A 19733-nucleotide genomic window follows, 5' to 3' on the forward strand; every position below is an offset into this window, starting at 1 on the left:
CCCACACCTGCTCGGCGCTCTCACCGGGCAACTCCAGAGTGGTAGAGAGTCCAGCCTCTCTCAAGGAGATTGGTTCCAGAGTCCAAGCTGTGTGTCGAGGTGAGTCCGACTATATCTAGCCGAACCTCTCGACCTCGCACTAGCTCAGGCTCCCTTCCCTTCAGAGAGGTGACATTCCACGCCCCAAGAGCCAGTTTCTGTAGCCGAGGATCAGACCGCCAAGGTCCCCGCCTCCCACCACCCAACTCACACTGCACCCAACCTCCTTGGCCCCTCCCATAGGTGGTGAGCCCCTGGGGAGGAGGACCCACGTTACCTCTTCGGCTGTGCCCGCCGAGCCCCATGGGTGCAGGCCCGCCACCAGGCGCCGCCATCGAGCCCCACCTCCAGGCCTGGCTCCAGAGGGGGGCCCCGGTGACCCGCGTCCGGGCAAGGGAAAACGTCGTCCACAGTTTTTATTTTTCATTGGAGGTTTATTGAGAGAGAATGTGGTTGAGCAAATACATTTAGAGATGTTCTGACCAACCCCTACAGCCAATAGGACATCATGGTACTTAAAGGCCTCTGAGACAAGCCAATTCCAAACAGCCATACCTCAGACCAATGGGGGGAAATAGAACATCTTAACACCTGCAACCCCCCCAAGACCATATGTTAAACATCCTGGCTTTGTGTGGGAGATGGGAGAAAGACTTTAGCAGAGAGACGCTCATCAAAGTGGTTTAAGACACATCCCCCCAAGTCCTGTTATAAAATTACAAAGAGACAGTCGTAAAGGGGCGCAAACACGAATACCTCTCACCAAAGTACCACTAAATTACATTGGTTTGCCTAAATTATAAATAAAGACATACAAAAAATGTATCAAGTTATATGCAAAATCCCACATCACAACAATAGGGTTTAGGTCAGGTGAGGAAGGGGGCCGTGTCATTATTCTGTTATCTTCACTGGCTAGCCACGCAGTGGAGTGCTTTGATGCGTGTGATGGAGTATTGTCCTGCATAAAAATCATGGTCCTCTAGAAAGATGCTGACTTTTTCCTGTACCACTGCTTGAAGAAAGTGTCTTCTAAAAACTGGCAGTAGGTTTGGGAGTTGAATTTGAGTCCATCTTTAACCGGAAATGGTCCAACTAGCTCATCTTGAACAATACCAGCCCATACCAGTGCCCCACCTCCACCTTGCTGGCATCTGAGTCGAAGTGAAGCTCTGTGCCCGTTACTGATCCAGCCATCTTGTCCAAGTGTCACTCTCATCTCATCAGTTCATAAAACCTTTGAAAAATCTGTCTTCAGATACTGCTTGGCCCAGTCTTGACGTTTCAGTTTGTGTGTCTTGTTCAGTGGTGGTCGGGTTTCAGCTTTCCTTAACTTGGCCATGTCTCTGAGGACTGAACGCCTTGTACTTCTGGGCACTACAGGTAGGTTGCAGTTCTGGAATATAACGGCACTGGAGGATAACGGGTTCCTGGTTGCTTCACGTTTTGATTCCTCTCAAATCTGTGGTAGTTAACTTGCATCTTTTTTTTTCTCAACACGTTTCTTGTGACCCTGTTGACTATTTGTAACCAAACGCTTGGTGGTTCTGTGATCACGCCCCAGTATCTTAGCAATTTGTAGAGTGCTGCATCCCTCTGAAAGACTTTTTACAGTTTGAGTCAGTTAAATCGCTCTTTTTTTTTTGGCCTATTTTGCCTGAGGAAAAGAAGCTGCCTAATAATTCTGCACACCTTGATATAGGATGTGGGTCTCCTTAGGCCACACCCTCCCTCATTACACAAATACACATCACCTGATTCGCTTAAATCAAATAATCTATCAAGTTTATACAGCTTGGAGATGGAATATATGCATGAAAATTATGATATGGTCAAAATACTCGCTTAGCTAATTTTGCAGCAGCACAGTTACCAATTTCTTTCGCCACTTCAACGACTTTTAATTTAAAACCAGCTTCATATTCCCTTCTGATTGAACGCGCCATCATAAATAAGGGATGCTCTTACCATAAAGGTGTATGAGGGGGTTGAGATACAAAGAACACAAATCGGTGCAGGCGTCACTTCGGAAAATATTTCGAGTATTACCGTGTGGTCACGTAGACACAACACTGTACATAGAAAACAAAAGGCCGTGTGCTTCGTGGTTACTCTCTTAGGTGGGCGTTAGCATATCATAATCTCTTGGACCAATAGCGTGAGTTTTCCGCATTCGACTTATACGACCGACATTATAAAATACTGGAAATTATACTGTAAAATCAATCACTTCAACGCGAGTAGATACGGTAGTCCTTGATGGAGAACTTGAATTTCCTTCAGCCCGGAAGTACTTTAGTACTTTGGGGTAGATAGATACTTTATTAATCCCAAGGGGAAATTCACAGTTTCTGTCCTCATGCCTTGGGAGTACTTCTGGGCTATGGATGAGACAGGACTCCTCTGGTTCTCTTGCAGCGTCCCCTGGTGGCACCCACGGTACCCAGCGGGGCCGTGTTGCCGAACTCCATGTCCCATAGTGCCCTGCGAGAATCCGGAGCACCGCTACACTGCAAGGAAGCTGCCATCTAGTGTCTTGAGCGATGCCATCTAGTGTCTTGTGTCTTCCACTCTGTGGGTATCCCGACCAGGTTGAGCTGCCAGCCATCTATCACAGCGCCAAAACAGATTGGTAAAATCCTGCAGCTTTACATGGCGCATCTGGAATAACACGATGCCTGACTTGGTGTGGGCAAAACAAACAAGCGTTGCTTGACAGTCAAAGGTTAGCTTTTGTCTTCAAACAAGACCTTTATTAAGTAAATGTGAATTTGTGTAGCGACATTTGACCTGACAGCCCTGTTTTGCACGAACGTTGACTGGTATTTGGAGTTCTTTGCGATTCTCTTCTTTGTGACTAAAACCCCCAACTCCAGCTGAAGTAAAGCACCCCCTAAGCATCCTGCCATGACCACCAGCTTGCTTCATCATGGGTCCAGTGTTCACATCATTTTCCAGCAAGCGCATAGTCCACACCTTTTAAAAGACACTCAGTGCCTGGTGGTGCTTACTAAGATGGGGTATTTCAAAGCCAGTGTGGCAGATTGCCCGGCCGGGATTATCTCCCCCAGCGCACTAGATGGCAGCCCCCCCTTGGGTTACAGTGGTGCCTAGGTCTCCTGCAGGGCTCCATGGGAGTTCGGAGTGTGGTATAGCACTGTTGGGGTCTGTGGGTGTCACCAGGGGGTGCTGCAGCAACTGCTGAGCCTCTCATGGGCAGCACTTGCAGGTGCCTAATATAAGGGGCCAGCAGGCACTACTCGGAGAGCCAGAGTCGGGAGGAGAAGAGAAGAAAGAGAGAAAGAAAAGGAGAAAAATTGTGTATTGTGCTGTGCTTGAGACTGTGGTGTTATACTTGTGGGGAACGGGGAAAGCATCGGTCTGTGCCAGGTTAGGGTGGTAGTGCCAGCCTTGGGGAGGTCCACACCGGTTTAAAAAAATTGCTCCAGGGGCTCTGCACACTGGCTAACCCTACACTGACCTCCAAAGGTCACGCAAAAATACAGTTTCCCCTCTGGGATTGATAAAATATCTCAAAATGAATATGTTACCAATTCTTCAATGTGGCATTTCGAATTGGAAGTTTTCTGCCATCACTCATTAATCAGAAATCCAACCTCCTGTGTGCAATACAAGTTTGGGTCACTAGAGGGCCACATTTTTCCGTTGAGATCTTCAGGGCTCTCCAACCCTTTTTTTTTCCCCTGAGAGCTCCTTTTACAAAATGAAAATGGCCGAGAGCTCCTCCTGTTTTCTTACGTTTCTTCTCATCGCTTATTTCATCCCAAACACACTGAACAATTTGTTTTGCCTGAACGTTTACAAAATGTCGGTGTCCACAATTCACATTTTGCATTAAAACATCACAAAAACTATTGAGTTCACCTGCAAGTGCATTTTCTACGTCTGTATGGATTTTCTCGTGTATCTCACACTATTGAATTAAAACCTGAATGATGACAAACCAAACAATGCAATTCCAAATCCACAGTTATGACTTCTTCATTTGTCATTTTGTCACATGTCACTGTGTCACTTCATTCACAGGTCCAGTCGCATGTGTGATGTGTTTTTGAGTTAGTCAGATGACTGGCACTGAGGTGTACGGTGGAGTGGAGCCACTCAGGTTCACTCTGATGGAGTCGTTTAAATGTCCGTCTGTCAGTCGTGTTCTGAACTTTGACTTCATGACATTCACGTCAGACTCACTGAGGTATGGAGACCCAAACAAAGCAGACATTTTCAGAGCTGCAGCTTGGTGAAGATTCTTATAGTCACCCGACTCTACTAAGCTCCAGAGATGCTGTTGAGACTTTAACTGCACATTATTTTGAAGGTTTACTAATATATAAAATCCAGTGTCTCTCTCTGTATGTCTGTCTGCTTTTCACGAGAAAGCTACTTCACAGATTTAGATTGGGTTTTTTCCTTTAATTTGCTTGAACATTCCTGTTGATTTGGCGACTTCTCTCATTGCTCTATGTATCAAGAGTTCGCTTGTGGTTTCGATTTATTTTCCATGAATCTGAGATCCACGTGGCGACACAGCGGCATAGTGGGTAGCACTGCTGCCTCACAGTTAGGTGACCCGGGTTCGCTTCTCAGGTCCTCCCTGCGTGGAGTTTGCATGTTCTGCCCGTGTCTTCGTGGGTTTCCTCCCACAGTCCAAAGACATGCAGGTTAGTTGCATTGGTGGTCCTAAATTGTCCCTGGTGTGTGTGTGTGTGCGTTTGCGCGCGTGCGCCTTACAGTGCAGTGGTTTCCTGACTTGTGCCCTGTGGTGGCTGGGATTGGCTCCAGCAGGCCCCCCATGACCCTGTAGTTAGGATATAGTGGGTTGGATAATGGATGGATGAGATCCACGCAGTGGGCCGAGACTGGGGGGCCTTCCTCAGTCACTCGCCAGCTTCGGGTCATGTTTCTTAACGCCGCTTAGCTAACGAGCGAGAGAACAAATTAATTCAACTTTGTTTGATATTTAAAATAAAGCGCTACTTAGGTCTTGATGAGTTTGAGTCTGGAAATTCTCTTAAGTGTACGCCGCATTGAAAAGAGAGATTATGGATCGTGATATGATTATTTGGAAAGATCACCCACCCCTAATTTGACTAATCAAGTTTTCAAATTTATGTAGGATTCATTAACCCTTTGGAGAGCTACCAGTAACTCGTGAGCGACGTGTTGGAGACCCCTGCATTAAGTCATCTTGGGGTTAACTGTGTTTATGTGGTTTTTATTGTGTTTTGTGTTGATCACGTTGAATTCTCTGCTCCATGTATCTCTGTGTGTTTTATTTTCTAGCCGTGGATGCTGGACAACTCAATTAGTGAGGAGAACAAGGCCGTCATTGAGAACATGCTGCTTGAAGAAGAGTATCCTGCTTATTATTTTTGTGGCATTACTGGCTTGAATCCTTGATGCATGCATTTCGAATACTAGACGTGATGCGTATTTTATAAATATTATTGAAAGACCTCTAGTGACAGGACTGTTTTTAATTCCTTAAATGTTTCAGTTAAAAATGGATGTATTGCAATTGGCGAATGCACACATGCAGTCACATGAAAAAGTCTGGGACCCCCTCTCAGCCTGCGTAATAACTGACTCTCCTTTCAACAATAAAGATAACAGTGGTACGTCTTTCATTTCCTAGGAACATCGGAGTACTGCGGTGTTCTACAAACAAAGATTTTTAGTGACCCAGTATTTAGTTTTATGAAATGAAATCAAATGTGAAAAACTGGCTGTGGGTCCCCTTGTCATTGTGCTGATTTGAATGCCTGTCACTGCTCAGTGCTGATTACTTGGTTGGATGAGCTCGTCAAGCCTTGAACTTCATAGACAGGAGTGTCCAATCATGAGTGGTCAGAGGTATTTAAGGTGGTCAATTACCGTAGATCCCGGAATACAAGCCGACCCCCTTCTCTACCTACTAAATTACATGTATTTGCCGATGACCGGTATTTAAGCCGACCCCCTTCTCCAAGCAAAATTTTCTAAATTTCCTTAAAAGTGTCTCTTCAGGTATATTTATTATGTTTATCGGCGAGAATTTGAGGCTGCCGGCATTTTTGATGGAAACCAGGAAGTGATTGCGGAGAAGTTTGGTAAAATGAAACCTTTGTGTTGAAACTATATACGCAAATACGATACATCGGCGGGTGGATTTCCGGAGACTCGTTATAAATTTGATTAACTTAAATACGCAATACAGTGGAGATTGTCTTACGAACTTAATTCGTTCGCGAAGGCTAACCCATAATGCGTTCCGAACCTCCCACTGCAACACTTACTTAACCTTTTCATAATAAAAAAGGGTTGTTTAATGTGCAGAATTTACCAAAACACCAATAATTTATATAATATGCTAACCAAAAAGTTATAAAAAGTGCCTAGTCAACCAGAAGTAGGCTAGATTAAGCTAGGAGCATGGCGGCACGCATGTTTGCAGCGGCTCAGGGCTCTCCTTTTCAGTGCACTTTTTTTTTTTTTTGTGCACGATCGGTTCGGCGAACATCCGCTACACTCGTCAGAACCTCATAGACATCGGTGTCCAGAGCCTGTTTTGAGTGTTATTCATCACACACTTGCTTGCTTGAGTGTCTTGCTTGCATCCCAGACAACATAGCGAGACCAGCAGGCCCTCCGTGGATTGTTGTCGGGTCTAGGAGACGACGCAGACGGAGGAGGGAAAGAAAGCAGAAGCGGGGCCGCTGATCCGGCGTTCTGCTAAGGCTAAAAAAACAACCATACAAGCTCTATACAGAACTTTTTTTCTGCACTGAAGGAGCTGCTTTTAATCTCATTGTAGATGTGTATAGTGACAATAAAAGGCATTCTATTCTAGAAACAACAATTTCATACTGTACTCACCATTTAATTTGACATCTTTGTGCTGCAGGGAGGGAGGAGGAGGAGGAGGAGAATGAGACGGAAGGTGGTTATTGTTTAGAAGGAGCCTCCTTCCTTTGTAAAATTGTCGAGATGCTGTACATATTAGCGACATCGGTCACACGAACAGCACTCTCATATTTCCACACAATTTCCATCTTCGTTTCGATTGTGATCGCTTTCTTTACCTTCTCTTCCTTCCTGAACATTTATGTGTCTTGCTTGCATGGTCTTAATGAATTATATATATAGATAAATCACTGCAATTACATGCACAAACACATGTATCTGGGCTCCGACTGACGCTACTAACGCTCTCGGTTGTTTGTTTACAGTCGCGCAAGCGGATACACGTGACCACATCCGGGTCGTAACGCAAGATGTTGGTCGTAAATCAAAACAAAAATTTTTATTTTAAACTTCCCGATAATTTATTATAAATTGTATTAATAAAATCAACAACTAAAACACTTTTTTGAATAAATTATTTAATTTAAAGTACCGGCATGTAAAGTTACTTCTTCATCTGAAAGATGGCTCTGTGGTTTCGTCATTATTCCGTATTTATCGGCAAAACCGGCATTGCGCTGGAAATCTTGAATCTGAAACGATACTCGTTGTAAAGCCGACCCCCAAACTCCAAGCCAAAAATCTAGGACGAAATTCTCGGCTTATATAACGGGATCTACGGTACAAGTTGTGCTTCCTTCCCTTTGACTCTCCTCTGAAGAGTGACAGACAGCATGGGATCCTCAAAGCAACTCTCCAAAGATCTGAAAACAAAGATTGTTGAGTCTCCTGGTTTAGGGGAAGACTACAAAAAGCCATCTCAGAGGTTTAAACTGTCAGTTTCAACTGTAAGGAATGGAATCAGGAAATGGAAGGCCACAGGCACAGTTAAACCAACACAGCAGGTCTGGCAGGCCAAGAAAAATACAAGAGTGACATATGAAGAGGCAGGATTGTGAGAATGGTGACAGACAACCCACAGATCACCTCCAAAGACCTGCGAGACACCATCTGCAGCGAGATGTTATCTGTACATCGTTCTACAATTCAGCACAATTTGCACAAAGAACATTTGTATGGTAGGGTGATGAGAAAGAAGCCCTTTCTGCACTCACGCCACAAACAGAGTCGCTTGTTGTATGCCAATACTCATTTAGACAAGACAGATTAATTTTGGAATGAAGTGTTTTGGACTAATGAGACAAAAGTGGAGTTATTTGGTCAGAACAAAAAGCCATTTGCATGGTAGAAGAAGAACACCGCATTCCAAGAAAAACACCTGCTACCTACTGTCAAATGTGGTGGAGGTTCCATCAAGCTGTGGGGCTGTGTGTGCCAGTTCAGGGACTGGGGACCTTATTAAAGTCGAGGGTCAGATGAATTCAACCACAACATCAACAAATTCTTCAGGGTAATGTCCATGCATCAGTCACAAAGTTGAAGTTACTTAAGCAGAGGTTGGATATTCCAACAAGACAACGACACAAAACACAGTTGGAAATCTAGGCGTGCATGCAAAGGGAGAAGTACAATGTTCTGGAATGGCCGACACAGTCCCCTGACTTGAATATCATTGAAAATCTACAGTGGGTATGGAAAGTATTCAGACCCCCTTCAATTTTTCACTCTTTGTTATATTGCAGCCATTTGCTAAAATCATTTCAATTAATTTTTTCCCTCATTAATGTACACACAGCACCCCATATTGACAGACAAAAAAAAAGAATTTTTGAAATTGTTGCAGATTTATTAAAAAAGAAAAACTGAACTCTCACCTGGTCCTAAGTATTCAGCCCCTTTGCTGTGACACTCGTGATATATTTAACTCCGGTGCTTTCCATTTCTTCTGCTCATCCTTGAGCTCACCTTCATTTGAGTCCAGCTGTGTTTGATTCTACTGATTGGACTTGATTAGGACAGCCACACACCTGTCTGTCTATATAAGACCTTACAGCTCACAATGCATGTCGGAGCAAATGAGAATCAGGAGGTCAAAGGAACTGCCTGAAGAGCTCCGAGACAGAATTGTGGCAAGGCACAGATCTGGCCAAGGTTACAAAAAAATGTCTGCTGCACTTAAGGTTCCCAAGAGCACAGTGGCCTCCATAATCCTTAAATGGAAGACATTTGGGACGACCAGAACCTTTCCTAGAGCTGGCGGTCCGGCCAAGCTGAGCTACCGGGGGAGAAGAGCCTTGGTGAGAGAGGTAAAGAAGAACCCAAAGATCACTTTGGCTGAGCTCCAGAGATGCAGTCAGGAGATGGGAGAAAGTTGTAGAAAGTCAACCATCACTGCAGCCCTCCACCAAGTCAGGGCTTTATGGCAGAGTGGCCTGTCGGAAGCCTCTCCTCAGTGCAAGACACAGGACAACCCGCATGGAGTTTGCTAAAAGACCCCCTGAAGGACTCTGAGATGGTGAGAAATAAGATTCTCTGGTCTGATGAGACCAAGATAGAACTTTTTGGCCTCAATTCTAAGTGGTATGTGTGGAGACAACCAGGCACTGCTCATCACTTGTCCAATACAGTCCCCTCAGTGAAACATGGCGGTGGCAGCATCATGCTGTTGGGGTGTTTTTCAGCTGCAGGGACAGGACGACTGGTTGCAATCGAGGGAAAGATGAATGTGGCCAAGTACAGGGATATCCTGGACAAAAACCTTCTCCAGAGTGCTAAGGACCTCAGACTGGGCCGAAGGTTTACCTTCCAACAAGACAATGACCCTAAGCACACAGCTAAAATAACAAAGGAGTGGCTTCACAACAACTCTCTGACTGTTCTTGAATGGCCCAGCCAGAGCCCTGACTTAAACCCAATGGAGCATCTCTGGAGAGACCTAAAAATGGCTGTCCACCAACGTTTACCATCCAACCTGACAGAACTGGAGAGGATCTGCAAGGAGGAATGGCAGAGGATCCCCAAATCCAGGTGTGAAAAACTTGTTGCATCTTTCCCAAGAAGACTCCTGGCTGTATGAGCTCAAAAGGGGGCTTCTACTAAATACTGAGGGTTCAAAGGGTCTGAATACTTAGGACCAGGTGAGATTTCAGTTTTTCTTTTTTAATAAATCTGCAACAATTTCAAAAATTCTTTTTTTGTCTGTCAATATGGGGTGCTGTGTGTACATTAATGAGGGAAAAAATAATTTAAATGATTTTAGCAAATGGCTGCAATATAACAAAGAGTGAAAAATTGAAGGGGGTCTGAATACTTTCCGTACCCAATGTATGGGGTGATTTGAAGCAGGCTGTCCATCCGCGACAGCTATCAAGTTTAACTGAACTGGAGACATTTTGTATGAAGAATGGTCAAAAATACCTCCATCCAGAATCCGGACACTCATCAAAGGCTATAGGAGGACAGCGTCTAGAGGCTCAGCTAAGTATTGATGTCATATCTCTGTTGGGTGCCCACATTTATGCACCTGTCTAATTTTGTTATGATGCATATTGCAAATTTTCTGTTAATCTAATAAACTTAATGTCCCTGCAGAAATCCTACTGTTTCCATAAGGCATGTCAGATATTAAAAGGAAGTTACTACTTTGAAAGCTCAGCCAATGGGAAACAATAATCCAAAGAATTAAGAGGGGTTCCCAAACTTTCATATGACTGTGTATATTACGAAGACCCTTCATCTCTAAATTGGAGTCTAAGCTTGATTTTTCTCCACTTGATCCCTGTTCATGTCATCTTCTGTCAGAATTTGTCTTTGGTTTTCTCATAACTGACTAACAGATATTACCTAACAGGCAGGGGCCTTCCACAAAACATGAGGCTCCAGGAGAGGAAAGGAGGCGATAAAGCTAAAAGGTAAGTCTTTATGGGGTCATCGGTCCCAGTGACGTGCGGTGAGGTTCATGGCTGGTGACTCCTTCAGAGTGACATTTACAAATCTATGAACCCCAAAGAGTCGCTTATTGACTTTTCAACTGGCAGACAGCCTGCACGTGGACTGCTGGTTATGTTTCATATCTCATTCGTTACGCTCACATAGGTAAGGCGCATATTTGGCTAAGGAAGAACGTTCCGTTTATAGAGCGAGAGAGCGCATTTGCTCCTCACCCTCCACGTGTTCTAAATTTTCTGTTGCATTTCCACAACTCGCGCTCATTCAATACGAATGAAACTATAGAGTGATGCGCAAAAAAAACGGATTTCTGTTTTGATCTTAATTGAAATATTTAGTTGTTTTTAAAAGCTTTTAATTCTAATGCTTTAATCAATTTTAATACAGACTTCAACAAAAGGAGAACAAGAAAAACAAAAGTGTTTTATTTAAGGTCAAAATTTAGTTTTTAAATATTGGATTGTTTTTTTTTTTTTTCTTAGTCTTTTCCATCCATCCATTTCCTAACCCGCTGAATCCGAATACAGGGTCACGGGGGTCTGCTGGAGCCAATCCCAGCCAACACAGGGCACAAGGCAGGAACCAATCCTGGGCAGGGTGCCAACCCACCACAGGACACACACACTAGGGCCAATTTAGAATCGCCAATCCACCTAACCTGCATGTCTTTGGATTGTGGGAGGAAACCCACGCAGACACGGGGAGAACATGCAAACTCCACGCAGGGAGGACCTGGGAAGCGAATCCGGGTCTCCTAACTGCGAGGCAGCAGCGCTACCCACTGCGCCACCGTGCCACCCTTTCTTCTTCCTAATGACTTAGTCTTATCCCAGTTTTTATAAAATTGAAAACCATTTATGGTCCTAACCTTTATTTGCAAATGAAGTCCATGCGTATATCCTTCTCCACAAAAATCACTTTCTTGTAAAAATCCTCCTTATTTTCCTTTAGTTTTAAAAATTGTAATCTTTCATTTTGGCAGTCAGTTGGAACAAAAAGTAAAACTAAACGGCCCGCTGCAGTGCGCTTGATTTTCTGATGTCGCTAACTTATCGGTGCTTCTGCGGAGAAGAACAGCAGTAAGGAGTGCCTGTTGGGCTCACATGCGCCCCCTTCAGGGTGGCACGGTACTGTCAGCCTCACCCTGTGTCTTTTCACTGCGGTTTGATGTCCGATCCGCAAGACTAAATACTTCACACACATTTATTAAAGATATCAGCCAGACTGTGGAAAGTCAGGGTGTGTAATAAACGTGCCTGCACACATTATATCAGCGACATACAGAGAGACAGCAACAGCCTCGTGCCAGTCAACCTCATCAGTGTGTCATGGAGAGCGCAGTCGGAGGGGAGGTGAGGCTCGTCGCTGCCACACCTTGCGTTTCTCCGCTGTATTTGAACGGGAAATGCGCACATTCAATGATTTTTGAGTATAAACATGATCAAAATTATTGGACACATACAGACCAGTGGACACATTTATTTTATGTTATCATTATTTATTTATTTATTTTTTTTTACATTTCATGATGACCAGTGAGGCGCTTCCTCCTCTGGCCGCACATCCCCGATCAGTCCAAGCGTGGCCTTATATTTTTATTTTATTTATTTATTTTTTTTTGAAAGCTGCCCTTCAGTTATTTCCAAGCACAAGTGATGGGGAGAGGCGCCAAGCCCTGCTGGGTATTTGCAATGGTGCCAGCAGGTATCACTGATATGGTGCCTTGTGGGATGGCACCGTATAAACAACATCATTAACTGTATATGTGAACTCCTTTAGAGAACCTGGATGCTCGAATGAGGATTGCTGTCAGTCTCTGAGGTGAACACAAAAGTCCAAAGCAGGAATCTTCAAAAGTTAATTTATTATGAGGGATAAAGAAAGCAGAAAGGCGCAAAAGGGGTCTACCTAAAGGTGTAATCCAAGATGGCTCAGTGGGGTTTTTAAGCACTTGGTAAGCTGAACAGTCCAAGGTGTCCACTTGAACTGGGTGTCTCCTTCCCATGCAGGTCTCCAGTTAAACCCACCAATCTCCCAGTGCGCTGGTCTCAAGAGGAAAAGGAGCTTTTTGAAACTGGGCTGGCAAGTACACTCATTTTTATTATTATTATCATCATTACTCCTTACTTTTTGGCTGATGGTTTGATCCGACGTGACTCACAGCATTTGGTTACATTTCTTTTTTATTTTTCCAATTGGAGCCCAGGCAGATGACATGACATGCTTATGGTCACACCGTGGTGTCAGTTGTGAGATTTGAACCCTGTGATAAAGATAGAGGGTGTAGCAGCCATTCGACCCGACACAGACAGACGCAGGAGGCGCACTTCTGAAAACACAAGCCTTGCTTTTCTTTTTCTTCACCTGCAGGCAACATCTTCCCCGTTTCCCACAGGCACAGCGCAGTCCCAATAAGCACAATGACTACACACAATACTTTCCCTCTCCCCTCTTCAGCTTTGTCTCCCTCCTCCCGACTCTGGCTCTCCAAGTGGTGTCTGCTAGCTCCTTTTATATGAGTCACCCAGAGGTTCTCCAGGTGCTCGTTGCCCCACCTTCCGGCTGCACTTCCTGGGTGTGGCGGAAGAACCGTCCACATGGACTCTGGAGCAGCTGCAGCGTCTCCTGCCAGCTCCCCAATCCCAACAGGGCTGTAGATACTCCATCTCCCATGAAGCCCTGAGGGAGTCCGAGGCACCACTGCAACCCATGGGGGCTGCCATCTTTTGTCCTGGGGAGGTACTGTCCTGCCCATGCTTGCTCCCCCAGTCTTCCTGGCCAGGCAAGGAACCCAGCCGTCTATGACAACCCACAACCTCAGGTTGAAATCCAAAGCTGTACCCGCTGTGCCGCACTGCCTTCCTTTTATTGACTGCAGTAGTATTATCTCCAGACAGATCAAGAAACTTTGTCGCCTGTCAAACTGGGATTGGACCCTCAGTTTTTGTGGTGAGGTGCAATGAGGGCACAGACTCGGCTCTGGGTTTAGATTCCATCTGGAGTCGCCTGACATCTGTTGCTTTGCCATTGATCTTAACCCAGAGAAGTAGACCCGGTTCATGTCTCGTAAACAGGAGTCTCCGGCATGATGAAGAGGGGTCCTGTGAGATAGAGTCTCGGACATGGTGAGAAGGGGGGTGAGGACTTTCACATGCCTGTCAGGGGAAGTTCTTTACCCAGGTGGCCACCGCAAACTGAAGTTTGGCCTAGCAGACCCAGAAATGGCAAGCCGGCTGTAAAAGCACAAAACACTTTACTAGCTCTGAAAAACTTCAAAATGCTTTCAAGAGCGAGGATTGCTGTCTGCCTCTGACTTGAGCACAAAGGTCCAAAGCTGGAGTCGTTAGAAATTGAAAGTTTATTATGAGAGCAAAATTTGAATTTCCCCTTAGGGATTAATAAAGTTATCTATCTATCTGTCCTTCTAGCCTTTCACTCTATCCTTCTATCTTATCTTCTATCTTGCCTTTCAGTCTGTCTGTCTATCTATCGAAAGCACAAAAAGAGAAAAAAGGCAAAAGGGATTTGCCTAAAGATGTAGTCCAATACTCCAGCCATAAACCCATAAAATCTGAAAATTTAAATAGAAAACAAAACTTACAGTAACGAACTTTCAATGACATCCTGTGGAAAGTCGTTTGATCCACCAGAGTATTAAGGTGGAGGGCAGTCCCTCATGTGTGATGTCAAGGTGGCACCCACAGAACACAAGGAATGGACACACATTTAGAAAGAATGTGTATATTATTACAAAATATCCCAATAGTAATTGCAAAAATACACAAAACAATTATTCAAATTTAACAAAAATGACAAGAAAGCATAAAATGCACATGTAAACCCTAGTTGATACATAACAGTTGATAAAGCAGGCCAGTACCTTCACTGACTAACCCCGAAGAGGCTCGTCACAATCCAGCCAGTTTCCCCCAACTGCCACCTGCAGGCTTTTGACCCAGACAGGCCTAAAATGGGGACCTGGCTTTAAAAGTTCAAAATACAAAGACGACAAAATGACTCGCAACAGAGCGAGACACTTTAAAAATCTCTAGTTTATGAACAACAGGGCAGTGTTGAGCTTTAATAAGCGAAGAATAGATTTAAACAAAAAGAGAAAACAAGGACAGAAGGGGTCTGCCCAAAAGGCAATCCAAAGCAAGCAAGTCCCAATACATTACGCAGCATTCAATATCCAGAAAAACCAGCAAATCCAAAGACAGAAGCAGGGTGTCCCAGAAATTGGAGTCTAGCTATAGAGGCACAAAACACTTCAATAGGGTCTTAAAATCTTCAAAATGCCTTCAAGAGAGAGGATTACTGTCAACCCCTGGCTTGAACACACAAGTCCAAAGCAAGAATCTTTTTATAGGCTTTTTTTGTTTTCTTTGGATTTACTGTTTTTTCTGGATCTTGAAAGGTGAATGGAGTATTAAGACTTTGCTTGCTTGCTTTTTGGACAAACCCCTTCTGCCTTTGTTTTCTTTTTGTTAAATGTATTCTTCATTTATAAAATTCAACATTGCCCTGTTGTTCACAAGCCAGAAGTTTTTATGGTTTCTCACTCCCTAGCAGCGGGCGCGAGGATGCCCAGATTCACCTGTCAGAAGAAAGTGATTTGTTTATTTTATTATATGGACCCCAGGATCACCCCAAATCTTGACCCTGCACACACACACACACACACCTGCACACACACACACACACACAGACATTGATAAGCAACTCAATGACTCGATCAATAATAAAGTATACATTAATCAAATAAAGAGGAGAAAAACAAGAACATGTACATAAGAGAACGTTCGTTGGTGGTGATAATTATTTACATTCACTAAATACAGTGGCATGGAAAAGTTTGAGCCCCTTTGATTGATAGAAAGATAGACACTTTATTAATCCCAATCAATCAACATTTATTTATATAGCACATTTTCATACAAAAAATGTAGCTCAAAGTGCTTTACAAAATGACTCCAGCAGCAGCATACTGATAATAACAATATTAAATTAAAGAGTGATAACAATGCAGGTATAACAGACAATAACTTTGTATAATGTTAACGCGTTACCCCCGGGTGGAATTGAAGAGTCGCATAGTGTGGGGTCTCTTCAGTCTGTCAGTGGAGCAGGATGGTGAGAGCAGTCTGTCTCTGAAGCTGCTCCTCTGTCTGGAGATGATCCTGTTCAGTGGATTCTCCATGATTGACAGGAGTCTGCTCAGCGCCCGTTGCTCTGCCACAGATGCCAAACTGTCCAGCTACGTGCCTACAATAGAGCCTGCCTTCCTCACCAGTTTGTCCAGGCATGAGGCGTCCCTCTTGAGGCTAGGGATCTGCACTGGCAATCGGAAGGTTGCCGGTTCGAATCCCGTAAATGCCAATAATCTCTCTGCTCTGTTGGGCCCTTGAGCAAGGTCCTTAACCTGCAGTAGCTGAGTGCTTTGAGTAGTGAGAAAAGCGATATATAAATGCAAAGAATTATTATTATTAAGAGGGCGCTCACCACAACCGTCTGGTAGAACATCTGCAGCATCTTATTACAGATGTTGAAGGACGCCAACCTTCTAATGAAGTATAGTCGGCTCTGTCCTCTCTTGCACAGAGCATCAGTATTGGCAGTCCAGTCCAGTTTATCATCCAGCTGCACTCCCAGGTATTTCTAGGTCTGCACCCTCTGCACAGTCGCCTCTGATGATCATGGGGTCCATGAGGGGCTTTACTTGAGATGTCTGTTACTGTGAGGAGTTAAATGAGCAGAAGATGAACTGATCACCAAGTTAAAGGCGATACATTTCTTTTCAGCGCTTTATGCAAGATTAGCACTTTGTGTTGTACAATTGTACAGGGGGGGAAAAAAAAGGCAAGCCATGCAAAAATGTGGGCACCCCGAGATATTTGAGGTCTTGGATGACTTTTCCCAAAGGTGGTCTCAGACCTTCATTAGCTCGTCCAGACTATGATTTGTTCACAGTCATCATTAGGTGATGCAAATGTCAAAGCTGTAGAAATTCTCGGACCCCTCGCAGCTTGTCCCAGCAATCGGCAGCACACAGGCTCTGCTAAGCAGCAGCTGCCTAGCACTCTGAAAAATCAAAGAATTGAGGCTCACAAAGCACAAGAAGAAAGGTGACAAGAAGATAGCAAAGCGTTTTCAGATCGCCATTTCCTCAGTTCATAATGTTATTAAGAAATGGCAGTTAACAGGAACAGTGGAGGTCAAGCTGAGGTCTGGTAGACCAAGAAATCTTTCTGAACAAACTGCTTGTTGGATTTGATAGAAAGGCAAATAAAAACCCCTGAAGGTCTTTTGCTGTCAAACGGAAGATTTAGCAGACTCTGGATTGGTGGTTCACTGTTCTGCTGTGCAGCGACACCTGAACAAATGTGATCTGTTCGGTTGAATCACCAGAAGAAAACCTTTTCCGCAATCTTAGGCGCACAATTCAGCACCTGTATTTTACAAATAAACATCTAAACAAGCCTGATGCATCTTGGAAACAAGTCCTGTGGACTCACAAAGTCAAAGCAGAACGTTTTGAATTCCAGGAAAAGAACACGTCTACAGCTATTAAGCATGGCGGTTGATTGATCAGGCTTTGGGCTTGTGTTGCAGCCAGTGGGCACAGAGAACATGTCATTGGTGGAGGGAAGAATGGGTTCAGATAAATACCAGCAAGTTCTAGAAGCAGACAACACACCATCTGTCAAAAAAGTTGTCTTTTTAACAAGATAATGATCCGAAACACACCTCCAAATCTACAATGGCTTACTTGAAGAGGTGCAAGCTTGACAGTTTTGCCAAGGCCCTCACAGTCACTGACTTCAACATCGCTGAAAATTTGTGGAAGATCTCAGAAGAGCAGGACATGAAAGACGGCCCAAGAATCTCACATAATTAGAAGCCTTTTGCAAAGACGATTGGGCGAAAAGACCACAAGTAAGAAATGAAAGACTCTTAGCTGGCTAGAACAAGCGTTCACATGCTGTGATACTCGCCAAAGGGGGTCTTACTAAGTATTGACCATGTTGGGGACCCAAAGTTGGGCTTCTGGCTTTTTTCATTGTTTTGGTATTTTTTTAGCTGCGAATGATGGAAATGAAAAGCATAATTTTGCTTAAAATATTAAAGAAATGTGTCATCTAGCTTTATGCGTTTTGGCTGCTCACCTAATCATCCGCAGTAACAGACTTTTTTTTAGCAATGGGGGCCTCAACTTCTGCTTGCCACTGTAAGTGAAACCAAATGAAACAACACACACTACTCCATACACAATTAGCGCTAACGATAAAGTCCAAACACAGCAGGTGCAGATGACGATGGTGTGTGGAATTAAAACCCTGTGAAGAGCCGTCTGGATGGAATGTGAAGTTTTGTCCTACCAGGTTGCAGTTGTAGTGTGAAGATTTGCCCTGATTCGGAGCGGCCCACCAAATGAAGTCTGATCCAACCAAGACAAAAATCACACAGACAGGCAGGCACAGCACATACAGTCTTGGCCGAAATTATCGGCACCCCTGGAATTCTCCCAGAAAATTGTTGCAATTCCAAAATGTTTTGGTATACACATGTTTATTAACTTTATGTGCATTGTAACAACACAAAAAACAGAGGAAAAAAAAGCCAAATCTGACATCACGTCACACAGAACTCCAAAACCGGGCCGGACAAAATTATTGGCACCTTTTCCAAATTGTGGGTGAATCGTTTTATTTCAAGCATATGACGCTCGTTTGAACTCGCCTGTGCTGGCAATATAGCAGTCTCACCTGAAGCCAGTTAAAATGGAGACAAGTGGACTCGGCCTTTGTGTTGTGTGTCTGAGTGTGTCACACTAAACATGGAGAACAGAAAGAAGAGCAGAGAATTGTCTGAGGACTTGAGAACAAACATTGTGGAAAAATATCAACAGTCTCAAGGCTACAAGTCCATCTCCAGAGATCTTCATGTTCCTCTGCCCATATAATCAAGAAGTTCACAACACAATGCACTGTAGCTGATCTCGCTGGACGTGGACGGAAGAGAAAAATTAATAAAAGACTTCAACGAAGGAGAGTGCGAATGGTGGATGAACAGCCCAATCAACTTCAAAACGTATTCAGGGTGTTCTGCAGACTCCAGGTGTCAGCGCGAACTGTCCGTCGACATCTGAACGAAATGAAACGCTATGGCAGGAGAGCCAGGAGGACCCCACTGCTGACACAGAAACATAAAAAAGCCAGACTGGAGTTTGCCAAGATGTACTTGAGGAAGCCAAAATCCTTCTGGGTGAACGTCTTGTGGACAGAAGAGACCAAGGTAGAGTTTTTTGGTAAAGCTCATCACTCCTCTGTTTACAGAAAACGGAATGAGGCCTACAAAGAAAAGAACAACGCAGTACCTCCAGTCCAACATGGTCCAACATGGTGGAGGGTCGAAGATGTTTTGGGGATGTTTTGCTGCCTCTGGCACTGGAGGCCTTGACTGTGTGCAAAGCATCGTGAAATTTGAAGACTACCGAAAGATATTGGGGCGCAATGTCAGAAAGCTGGGTCTGCGTCAGAGGTCATGGGTGTTCCAGCAGGACGATGACCCCAAACATACCTCGAAAATCATCCAGAAAGCGCTGGAGAGTTCTGAAGTGGCCAGCAATGAGTCCGGATCGAAATCCGATTGAACACTCATGGAGAGATCTCAGAACTGCTGTTGGGAGAAGGCGCCCTTCAAATCTGAGAGACCTCGAGCAGTTTGCAAAAGACGAGTGGTCGGAAATTCCAGTTGAGAGGCGTCACAAGCTTGGTGATGGTTATAGGAGGCGCTTGATTTTAGTTATTTCTGACAAAAGGGCGTGCAACCCAATATTAAGTTGAGGGGGCCAATAATTATGTCCAGCCCGGTTTTTGAGTTTTGTGTGAAATGATGTCAGATTTTCCTTTTTTTCTGTTTTTGCACATAAAGGAAATAAACGT

The 19733-nt window shown here is 44.3% G+C and overlaps 1 protein-coding gene across 3 annotated transcripts in view; it reads left to right on the top strand.

The window, feature by feature from the left end:
• mysm1 (Myb-like, SWIRM and MPN domains 1) overlaps positions 1 to 19733 on the top strand; it is a 116440-nt gene that overhangs the window by 15335 nt on the left and 81372 nt on the right. For all 3 annotated transcript variants that reach the window (XM_039734728.1, XM_039734729.1, XM_039734727.1), the window contains exons 3-5: positions 5341 to 5411; positions 10677 to 10751; positions 12798 to 12870. In XM_039734728.1, the coding sequence (XP_039590662.1) occupies positions 5341 to 5411; positions 10677 to 10751; positions 12798 to 12870 (219 nt within the window). The remainder of the gene's footprint in view (positions 1 to 5340; positions 5412 to 10676; positions 10752 to 12797; positions 12871 to 19733) is intronic.

Source organism: Polypterus senegalus, chromosome 14 (assembly GCF_016835505.1).
Source record: "Polypterus senegalus isolate Bchr_013 chromosome 14, ASM1683550v1, whole genome shotgun sequence".
Taxonomy (NCBI): domain Eukaryota; kingdom Metazoa; phylum Chordata; class Cladistia; order Polypteriformes; family Polypteridae; genus Polypterus; species Polypterus senegalus.